General features: G+C 36.5%; 1 protein-coding gene across 1 annotated transcript in view; it reads right to left on the minus strand.

Annotated features, from left to right (window-relative positions):
* The window catches only part of LOC150091176 (serine/threonine-protein kinase 17A-like), a 255,260-nt gene that overhangs the window by 49,446 nt on the left and 193,423 nt on the right, over nucleotides 1-12,391 (minus strand). The window contains exon 5 of the mRNA XM_090374574.1: nucleotides 4,832-4,958. Coding sequence (XP_090230700.1) covers nucleotides 4,832-4,958 — 127 coding nt within the window. The remainder of the gene's footprint in view (nucleotides 1-4,831; nucleotides 4,959-12,391) is intronic.

Here is a 12,391-nt window from a genome sequence, read left to right on the forward strand (position 1 = left end):
AATTTTAATGGTCATAACTGGGGGGGGGGGATTTATTCAGAACTTTAATGTTCTCAGGCTGGCTAATGCATAATTTGTTTGTGCCTCATATGTGTATTTTTAAGAATATCTGAACAGTTGCTCTTCTTTCATTAAATTTACTGCACAGGTAAAGATTTTTCTGATGTACTAATGTGTGGCATACTGGAAAATTGGTATATAGAAAACCAATGTATAGACTAGCTTTTAAATTATTGATCATGCTATGCACCAGTGTACAAAAACTAAAATGTGTGGATGTGAAAGGAAAGAAAGAGGTAAGTAAATATCAGACAAATCTCACAAACTACAGTTCTAACATGTTACATCAGCACAATTTCTTGTACTACTTGATCACTGTGTTCACTAATGTATCATTTTTAGTGGCTTGCTCTCCAGTGTTATGACCGTTATCAGGTGTTTCCAGATTATTAATATTAACGTAAATGAAAATAAATGAGCACTTACATTAATGTTTGCAAACTTTCTGGATAAACTACAAAATACCGTGTTTTTCAAAGGTAAGGATATGAGGAAATAGTGGAATAGCCAAGAGACAACTGCAAGACTGGCTATGAATCACAAATATTATATGGGATGGAGTGTAGCATGCCATTTGAGGCAGAAGAGCTGCAACTCCCCCCCCCCCCATCTCTTCCATCATGCAGTATGATTGATGTCTTCTGAGGTCATGGCAGGATCCAGTCATCCTTATATTTCAAGGGTACACTCTAAATTGGTGTTTGCAGGTCAACCGCTAGATAGTCCACTGGACCAAACCTATTGGTAACTCTCTAGGAGGCTTCCAGGTCAGCTAGTATATAATCTCACTGCCTCTACTCTGCCAGATAGAGACTGGAGGGAATCTGAGTGGTGTGTATGAAAGGGTCATTGTCGATGCCACCCTATGTCAAGGAGCTGGATATATTCTTGCCATGCTGGGTATACTGTACGTCATATCCAAAAACTTCATTCCTTCATAAAGCATATCCCTCCCCACCTTTTCTTGCTACTGAATACATCATGAATTGTCAAACCAATAGAACAAAGTTACCTGTGAAAAGATCTGAACTTCCCAAACACTTCCCCAATCATTTCACAAATATATGTGGCCTCAGTTCCAATCTCAATGTACATTCCCACTTGCAGTCTGCCAAACCTCATGTACTTCTAATGACAGAATCCCAGTTATTTGTTGATTCAACCGCTGCTCATCTTAGTTGTCTGAATTATTCACTGTATGATTCCTTTCACTTCAAAGGTGGTACTTTGCATTTGTCCACTCTGATATTCCCTGTCAGAGACAGTAATTTGGAATCTCTTCTTTTCAATCTTCTCTGCCTTAAATTTCTCTAACACATTCTGTCAAATCCATCTGTTGCCTCTATCATTTCCACAACTCCACTAATAACTTCGAATGCTTTGACTTTCTCCAGTCAAACTTTCGTAACAATGAGGTAATTTTCCTTGGTGATTTTAATGTTCTCTACTCCAACTGGCTTCCGTTTTCTAGTCACACCAACCCAGCTGGTCAAGATGCTGAGGCTTTTGCAATTACTAATGACCTCATACAGATTGTTCATTTACCTACCATAAAATCCTAACCACACAGCCAACATGCTTGATCTTTTTCTCAGAAATAACCCTTCTAAGTACACAGTTGAAGTGAGTGGTCCTCTAGGCACCTCAGATCACAACTTGGTGATATTCTCTTATCCAATGGAGACTGGAGATATTCTCAACCTCATGTTGTTTAGCATTAGAAGAATGAAAAATGGGATGATCTGCAAGATTTCTTTTCCTTGGTCAGATTACCTTTTGCTCAGATCGTGTCAGTGAAATTATCCTTGTAGGGATGAAATCCTTTATTCCACACTCCACCTTAAAATCTCATCCTTTATCTAAACCTTTGTTTTCCAATAAATCTTCTAAGGTTGGTCAAGATAAGAATGCTGCATATCATAATTGCCTGGTATCCAAATTTCCAGATTTATTTTCTGCCTACAGTAAAGCTTGCAACAATTGTAAAGCAGTTATTAATCAGTACAAACAAGATTTCAAATAGGCTAAGAGTAGAAAACTTGCTTCTTGTCCACATGGTAGTCGAGCATTCTTGTCTCTTGCCAAAGCTATTAGCTGCAAATTTTTCCCACCTGTGTCAAAACCAGATAGTTCTATTTTTGCCACTTCAGCCAAAGGTAACGCTGACCTGCTAGCATCCTACTTTTCTTCCAACTCGTGTATTGATGATCTTGATAATAACGATAGACCTAGAATAGTTGGTAGGCATAACACAACCAGCACAACTGCACTAGACCTCTCATCACAGAACCAAATTTATTTTGTATATTTTTATTTAGTTTCTTTGTAAAATATCTTGTGCTTTAGAAAATCCCTCCCATCCTTTCAAACACAGACTGATAAGGGGGGGGGGCTAGAGATTTTCTGAAATGCCCTCCCTTCTATTTCCTTTATACTTTGTCTTTAATTACATATCATTGAAAATGTTTCTATCAGCAATGCTCATATTAGAACACTGCAAAGGGCTTTTCATAAGTAGTGAATAAAAACAGTTTGGCTCCATAGCACCACAGGGGTTAGGTCTCAGGCGATAGAACCTCACTCTTCTTAAATGGCTCTGCAGATGACACAAAAAAAATAGCAGGTGTATCTTAGACAACCTTGTATTTCCTTTTGAAAGGTGATGGATGTTGCCAGAATTGCTATTTTTCATATATTTAATTTTTAAGGCTCTCTTAAAACCTTGGGTTGTATGATTAGCCTGCTAATAATAACAATCTACCCAGAATAGCTGGTAGGCATAATGCAACCAGTACAACTGCACTAGACCTCTTCTCATCACATAATCAAATTTTTGTATGTTTTTGTTTAGTTTTTATTTTTATTATTATTTTTTAAAATTTCTTTAATATTTTTAAGCATCAAAAGTTGGTGAGTGAAATGTAACGAGGCTGGGGCAGAAGTGAGAGTGTCTTAAAAACAGCTATAATAGGCCTTGCAGCAAATCTTGGCAGCTCTCTATCCACCATTCTAATCTTCCAAACATCTGTGTTGCATTATATAAGAATAGGGAAACTAATCAAATGCGTTTGTAGCACATTATATTATAAAAGATTACCTCTAGAAAATAACATGGCACTCCATTATGTTTTTTTCTGTCTTGACTACATGGGAACACTTCTGTCCCTCCAGTGACAGAAGTTGTGCTCTTCAGGAACAACTATGTTTATTTATCAGTCCACCTAGAGTAACTATCATTTTTAATGGAATAATATCGCCCACTAGATGAATCAGTTATTCATTAAAAACTTGTTAATTTTTTGTTGCTAATGGAGGCAATCTGTTGTATAACTCAAATAGGGCCCAAACCAGTTATAACAGTGACTGAGTGTTTAATGAATAAAAGATTCAACTACTGGATAATGTCACTTGATTATAAATGCTATTAGCTTTAAGCTGACTCATGGATGAATGTAATAATTTCTAAAGAGCATATGCCAAGCTTTGTTACTGGAAGATTAAAAGCATCTCCAGAAATACATAATGCAGGGTAGTATTATTTCCTCAAATTATTTCAATACTTACATTGAAATAGTAAACCAACTTTACTAAATTACAGATTTCAGAAAAAAATTGTTTTGATAATGTTCCATTAAAGAAAAATATTAAATAAAATAATGAGGGCAAAAATAAACAGTAGCACAAATAATATACAAGATAAGTGTTCTGTGATATATTTCATTCAGAATGTGAAGTCTTGATCATAATTTCTTTGCATGTAATATAGATATCAAACCATTTATCCAACACATACATGGAATTTTATATTTTGGAAATTAGTAAATTAATAAGAGGAGTTTACCTCAATATAGTACGTGGAACACTTCCGTATGATACCCTCCAGAAATTAAAACGGAAAAAACCGACAACTTACCGGTACATTAACGTATAATATAAATAATTAAATAATCAATTTAACACAATTCAAAATCAATTTAAAACAATTAAAATTCAAATTTGAAGTTTAATTGTTTTAAATTGATTTTGAATTGTGTTAAATTGATTATTTAATTACTTATATTATACTTTAATGTAACGGTAAGTTCTCGATTTTTTTCGTTTTTTCCATTTTAATTTCTGGAGGGTATCATACGGAAGTGTTCCACGTACTATATTGAGGTAAACTCCTCTTATTAATTTACTAATACTATTATCAACGTAGAACATATCGAGTATTACAGCTCTGATTCATACTATCTAATATTTTGGAAATATAAAATTATTTTTATCTGTGTAAAAATTTCTGTAAATAAAAACAAAATTTAATCAGATTTTAAAGAATTACTTAACACATTATTACCATGAGACAGCAATTGTGCTGCTTTTTTTTTCTTTTTTTTTTTACCATGCAGCAGCATGACTCCATGTAGCTTCACACAATCAGTGCATTCTTTAGCATAAAATGAATCTAGATGGTTTGACCCAGTTTGTTTTTCGATAGGTATGGTATATTACTGCAGTATATTGACTATAGTATAATTATTTTTATAAAAAAAAATTGGTAGTACCTGCAAATATATTTCATTAACATTATGGTGTTAATATTTTGACATCTTAAACTTTCTCACCTCCAAGAGGGTAAGTTTCTCAGACTGCATGTATCTCCTTAATAGCTAAATAACAATTTAAAACACCTATACACAGACAAACGTATTAGCAAAAGACTTCCAGAACAACAATAAGATCTTTTAAATTTTTACACAGTGAAATGCCTTAAAGTTGTCAAACTTACCTACATAATCAGGGGTTCCGCAAATTTCTCTAATTTCCACACCACCAGTAACTAAACGTGAAATGCCAAAATCACATAGTTTAACATCACACTGAGGAAATGCACTTGTCAGGAGAATATTCTGGGGCTATAGTATAAATGATATCATAAGAAAGGATAATAGCAGGCAATATATATAAGAGAAAGTGGGAATAAGGACTACAAAAGCTTGATAATAAAAAATATTTCTAGCATTATTAAATTGTCATTACAACTATGGAAAGTACATCATTTATAAATATTTTTGGATAAGAATACATGAGCAAGTAACTAACCAAAACTGCTATGAACTAAATAATATGCTAATGGAGCATCACTAATTAATGCAAATTCGCAACCCCTTCCCCTAAATTAAATGGGCATTTTCTGTGCTTATCTACAGTTATAAGATGTTTTATGGCAGTTGCCTTTAATTTTCATGAACAAAATTAATTTACTTATAAATGGCATAAGACTTCATAATGTATATAAAACTCCTCTCCATTACACTACTTAAGACTATTGAATTATGAAAGACTAATTAAAGCCTAAAAATGTTACATTATGAAAAAGATTTATATATCTTTTTCTTTTAAAAATCTGAAGTGTACGATATGATAGTTAAAAAATAATAATAAAAAAAATAAAGCCAGGAATGTTTTTCAAACTATTCAAAGAATCAGCTTGACTAAAAGAAAATTCATGCAAATGAACAAACTAAAATAACGAGGCATCACATACATAAGCGTCTGTTTCATATGTCTAATTATTCAGCTGAACTAATTTTATTACAAGGGCTTCCATTTTATATAATTCATAATGAGTGATAAGTTCAAGTACAAGGGTTGTTCATCTGAATCATATCCACTATGTGGCAATTCTCAGGTGTACTATGCTCAAACTAACACTTCATAACAAAAACTGTTTTTTTATTGCTCTTTATTATGTTGTAATTTTTTATATAGCAAACAGACAATGCACTCAAAAGTGATCAATCAGCAAGAAAAAAATAAATTTTTAACCAATGAGAGGAAAAGAACACAAGAAATTCATAACAGAATATTGGCTGTGTATGGCAAATGCTGATATGCAGAGTGGTCAAGAAATTAGTGCAAGTATCCCCAGTTTTTTTTTTGTTTTTTTTTTAACCTTTCCAAGTGGAAAAGTAAAAAAAAAAAAAAAAAAACCACAGGCAATTGAGGACAACAGTGATGGAACCTTTTGCAAGAAATTCTTAAATGGAAGTGCCAAGTGTGTGTGGGCACTGTCATGATGCAGGCATCAATTACTCAAAACCCACTTTTCCCTGCAGTTTTCTCCACACAGTATCATGCAATTGCCGTAGAGCTGTCTTTACACATTTCTGGGTCACTGTTTGATCACAAAGGACACACTCAAAATGAACAACGTCATGCAAGTCAAAAAATACTAAAAGCATAATCTTTACACTTGATCAAGATTGTTTTCTTTTTGGTCTGGAGAGAAAGAGTCTTCTTGGTAGAGTCTTATACCAAGAAAATTTAGACTTCATTTCATAGCCAGACACTCAAGATTGATCACCAATAATGATGGAAGAAACAAAGTTTTGGCACATTGACAAACACCCTGACACGAAAGAACTTGCTGCTCTCTGTAACCATCAGTGAAGATATGAGTGGGTCCGGCCAATTTATCATTAACCTAATACTATTTTACATTCAGTATAACTACATTGAAAACAAAAGGATTTCTCAATAACGACCATAAATTTCTACCTCTTAATCTTAACTTTTACTTTTTTATTAAAAAAGTGACAGAATGCTTCAAATATACTGGAGTAATTGATGAGCTTCCAGCCTGACCGTGAGAAATCATGTGTTAAGATTTCCGCTTACTCTTTTCTCACAGTGCAGTAATTAAATGAACATCAGCTAGAAGTTAATTTCATTAGTTAGCGTATGTTTATTGGTATGGCTCCAAGAAAGCTTGTCAATCGCAGATAAAATTAGGATTTTGCAAGCTGTAGATAATGGTATGCATTCCAAGAATAACATATAGTGGCTAAGCAAGAGTGAATTATTATTTTTATTAAGTTTTATCGTGATAAACACAGACCTTAGAAACATATAGTTTAATTTAAATACAGGAACTCCCCGACTTATGTAAGGGTTGCTATGCAAGTTGGAATTTTCCCCGTGCTTGTGCAGAACTTGCAACTGTGCTCGCTGAATTGATTGAATTAAAAAAATAAATGTTTGACGAAGATGTAATTATTCAATTTTTTATCTCATGTGCAGAAAAAATTACAAAAGCGTGCAATTTAAAAAAATTTCAAAATAATAAAATAACAGAAAAAGAGGAAACAGGCATAATGTCAGTAAGTTTTACCTCTCGAGCACTGTTGCCAGAGTCTTCAGCTAATAAGTACGCCGCTGTGGAGGTTGAGGGCTTTGAAGACTTAGAAGGGGTCGGCCACTCAACCTTACAAAAGAACATATTAATCAATGACTGGATGGTGGCTTTTTTCTTTTCATCGTAGATTTCTTTGTAGCAAGCAAGCATATCATTCACCCCCTCTGTTAACTTTTAAGAATCGTTCGCTGTCAGGATCCATCTTCTCAAACCTTGCCATTGCCATCTCTCTGGTGATAAAGTGTCTCGGTTCCTCATTTGGTTCATCTTGAGCTTTGCAGATAAAATGTCAGCATTTTCTTATTTCACTATTGCTGCCTGCAAGTCAATAAGTTCTTTGTTGGATAATACTTTCTCTTCTTCCTCTATTAACTCCGTGTCTTTGGCATCAACTTCCAACTGAAGTAGCTTTGCAACCTTTACAATCTTATCTGTAACATCTTCATATGATTAATCTTTTTCAAATCTTCCGAAGCCTTTTACATGCCATGGGCATATTTTCTTCCATGCGCCATTTAAACAATTTTTAGTAATTTCCGCCCAGGCCTTATTAATGTTGAATATGGTGTGGTAAATATTGTAAGATTTCCAAAAGTCTCTTAACGTAAAATTTTTCTCATCGCTGCAGATAACGCCTGAGCAAATGTTGTGAATAAATAGTATGCTTTTAAATTCGAAATAACACCCTGATCCATAGGTTGGATGAGTGAAGTAGTGTTTGGTGGTAGAAATATGATTCATGTTCAAATTGAAATCATCTAGATGCGAGGGATGCCCAGGATTATTATCTAAAAAAAAACAAAATCTTGAAAGGAATATAGTTGTCTTTACAATATTTTTCAACCTTGGGAATGAAGCAACATTTAAACAAATCCTCGAAGAGAGATACTGTTATCCATGCTCTCTGGTTCGATCAGAAATACAAGGGTAGGGTGGCTTTACTGATGTCCTTAAATGCTCGAGGATTTTCAGAATGATACACACAAGCAATGGTTTTAAACTGTAATCTCCCGCTGCATTAGCCCCAAGCAAGAGCATGGCCCTATCTATTGACCCCTTAAAACCTGGCACTGTATTTTCCTCTTTGGCAATGTATGTTCAATCCGGCATTTTTTTCCAATACAGAGCAGTCTCGTCAACATTAAAAATTTGCTGTATTGAATAGCCTCCTCCAACAGGTTGGTCTTTGAGGTTGTCACAGACATTCTCTCAGATATACCAGACAAGCTGTACTTGCTACCTGGGGGTCTAGAATGCTGATGGAACTGATATTCGGGTGACACTCAAGTCAAGTGGACCCAATTTCGGCAGTCTGCGACAGCCAAATCCTCTGCTTGCACCTTCACAATGGTGGGACTGTTAGTAATCCTGGGTATAACCTCCATGCACAAGTACATGGTGGGTGACCACCCAGGTGTGAACCAACGTAAGCAGGGGTCGAGGTGTGGTGCCCACACCACATGGAGGAATGCCGCCCCTCTATGTTACCAGGCAGTACTAGGTGGTAGATGACTCTAATCAACCGGTGAAATACCACCACTTTGCTTATTGGAGGCTTGAAGTGGTGGAACCCATGTTTAGTCTCTAGAGCTAAGTTCCGGTCAACCCTTCCCTATCTCTTCCATCATGCAGTATGATTGATGACTTTTGAGGTTATGATGAACGTCGTGGCAAGATCCAATATTCCTTACATTTCAAGGGTACAGCTCTAAAATGATGTTTGCAGGCTGGCCACTAGTTAGTACACTGGACCGAACCTATTGGTAACTCTCTAGGAGGCTTCTGGATCAGCTAGTGTATAATCTTGCTACCTCTACTCTGCCAGATAGTGACTGGAGGGAGTCCGAGTAGTGTGTATGCGGTGAGCATTGTCGAGGCCACGTTATGTCAAGGATCTGGGTATATTCTTACCATATGTACACCATATGCAAAAATTTCATTACTTCATACAGCATGTCCCACCCACTTTTTCTTACTATTGAATACACCATGAATTGTCAAACTAACAGAGCAAGCTTATCTGCGAAAAGATCTAAACCTCCCAAGGACTTCCTAATTCATTTCACAAATATACGTGGTCTCAATTCAAATCTCAACGATGTCCATTTCCACTTGCAGTCTGCCAAACCCCATGTACTTTTTCTGACAGAATCTCAGTTAATTCAACTACTGCTCATCTCAGATGCCCAAATTATTTGCTGTATGATTCCTTTCGCCTCAAAGGTGGTACTTGTGCATATGTCCGTTCTGATATTCCCTGTCAGAGACTTGGCAATTTGGAATCTCCTCTCTTTGATCTTCTCTGGCTTAAAATCTCTCTACCTCATTGTGTCAAATTCATCTGTTGTCTCTACCGTTCACCCAACTCCACTAATCACTTTGAGCTCTTCGACTTCCTCTCTTTGCAACTTGACTTTCTCCAGTCCAACTTTCCTAACAGTGAGGTAATTTTCCTTGGTGATTTTAATGTTCACAACTCCAGTTGGCTTCCGTTTTCTAGTCACACTGAGCCAGCAGGTCGAGATGCTGAGGCTTTTGTAATTACTAATGACCTAGCACAGATTGTTCATTTACCTACAAGAATACCGGACAATCCTAATCATACAGCCAATACGCTTGATCTTTTTCTCACAAACAACCCTTCTAAATACACGGTCGAAGTGAGAGGTCCTTTAGGCACTTCAGATCACAACTTCGTGATTGTCTCTTCTCCAATGGAACTTTTATCTCATGGTATAACCAACCTCATGTTGTTTGGCATTACAAGAATGCAAAATGGGATGTCCTGCGAGACTTCTTTTCCTTGGTCGGATTACTGTTTCAAAACTTCTGATGTCAACGTTTGCTCAGATCGTGTCAGTGAGATTATTCTGGCAGGAATGGAATCCTTTATCCCACACTCCACTTTAAAATCTCGTCCTTTATCTAAACCTTGGTTCTCCAACAAATGTGCTAAGGCTGTCCAAGAGAAGAATGTTGCATATCGTAACTGGCTTGTTTCTAATTCTTCAGTTTCATTTTCTGCCTACACCAAAGCTCGCAACAATTGTAAAGCAGTTATTAATCAGTCCAAACTAGAGTTTGAACAGGCTAAGAGTAGAAAACTTGCTTCTTGCCCTAATGGTAGCCGAGCATTCTGGTCTCTTGCCAAAGCTATTGGCCGCAACTTTTGCCCATCTCTGCTGCCACCTCTGTCCAAACCAGATGGTTCTGTTGTCACTTCAGCCAAGGATAAAGCTGACCTGCTGGCATCCCATTTTTCTTCCAGCTCATGTATTAATGATCTTGGTAAAACACCTCCCACCATTCCTAACACGCTCCATTCAATGCCTTCTGTGGTCTTCCGTCAAAAGGATATCAGAAGGATTTTGATGAATCTTGATGCGAAGAAAGCTCCAGGTCCTGATGGTATTTCTCCACTTGTTCTCAAAACCTGTGCTCCTGAACTTACTCCTATTCTTTCCCGCCTTTTTTCACTTTCTTATTCCAAAGGTGTTTTTCCTTCTGCTTGGAAATTTGCTCATATCCAGCCAGTTCCTAAAAAGGGTGACAAATCCCTCCCATCCAACTATCGTCCCATTGCAATTACTTCTACTCTTTCTAAAGTAATGGAGAAATCAATTAACCGCCAACTCTTAAACTACCTAGAAACCTTCCGTCTGATCAACGATCGCCAGTATGGATTCCATCAGTGTCGATCCACTGGTGATATTCTGGCTTATGTTACCCATTTATGGACTAATTCAATGGAAAGGTTCGGTGAAACACAAGTAGTTGCTCTTGACATCTCAAAGGCTTTTGATCGTGTTTGGCATAAAGGTCTTCTAAACAAGCTTCCATCTTATGGTTTGCCAACTGTTTTTAGTAATTGGTTATCCAGTTTTCTCTCTGATCGCTCACTGAGGGTGATGGTAGATGGCTCTCTGTCTTCTAACTTCTGCACTAATGCCAGTGTCCCCCAAGGTTCAGTTCATTCCCCCACTCTTTTCCTTTTGTATATCAATGACCTTCTTCCATTGACTGGAAATCCTATCCATAGTTTTGCTGATGATAGCGCATTGCATTCAACTTTCCATTTTGAGAAACCTTGTCCTGCTGAATCAGCTTCAAGTTCTCGAAAATCTGCTGCCAATTCCTTAAATGCCAATCTTCAGGTAATTCTCCAGTGGGGCAAAGACAACTTAGTTCATTTCAACCCTTCTAAAACTCAGTCTTGTCTTATATCTCGCAAAAAGGATTCTTCTGCTCCTATGCTTATCTTTAGGGACACTCTGATTTCTAGGTAAAATGATATATCTCTTTTGGGGATTACCCTGACTTATAATCTCTCTTGGCACAAGCACATTACAAATATTGCTTCCTTTGCATCTAAAAAACTTGGTTTTCTCTTTCGCTCTCTGCGTTACTTTTCTTCTTCCAAACAGCTGCTCACTCTGTATAAATCGCAAATCTGCCCTGCCATGGAATATTGTTCCCACAACTGGGGTGGTGCCCCCAAAACCTCTCTCAGGCTTCTTGATTCCATTCAGAAGAGGGCAGTTAGGTTAATTAATGATTCATCTCTAACAGAGTCTCTCCACTCGCTCTCTCATAGACGTACTGTTTCTGCTGCATGCCTCTTCTACAGATACTTCCATGGGCACTGTTCTTCTGGAAAAACCTTCATTCAGACGTATTTCCTGAAAATTACAGTCCTCAGAAGTTCAAGTCTAATGTCAACAAATATCTTCTTTCATCTTTTCAACCTCCAACCCAAGCACGGTACTAAGTACTATAGGTTCTAATACCTCTCGTGTTTGGGGTTCACATAAAAAAAAAAAAAAAAAAACAAATTTTTTCCAACACATCACAAAATTTCTCTGCAGCTGAAGAATCGACACTGGCAACTTCACCACATACTTTAACATTGTGGAAACCAGCTACAGGATGCAAAATACATTTCCATGATTTTTTAAAGTTTGAACCTGCCGGCAAAAACTTATGTAACTTATGTATTACGTAAGCTGGGGAGTGGCTATATTAAGTTTTGATATAAAACTAAACATTAAAAGATGTGTGTTTGTTCTTCAATTTTCCATTCCAAATCTTGTTCCACTGTGGCCACTGTACTTGGGAAACTAGGGTTACTATAGATGTTGTTGTTTGGTTTTT

The sequence above is a fragment of the Mastigoproctus giganteus genome, chromosome 1 (genome assembly GCF_048544385.1).
Source record: "Mastigoproctus giganteus isolate SK-2022 chromosome 1, ASM4854438v1, whole genome shotgun sequence".
NCBI classification, from domain to species: Eukaryota; Metazoa; Arthropoda; class Arachnida; order Uropygi; family Thelyphonidae; genus Mastigoproctus; species Mastigoproctus giganteus.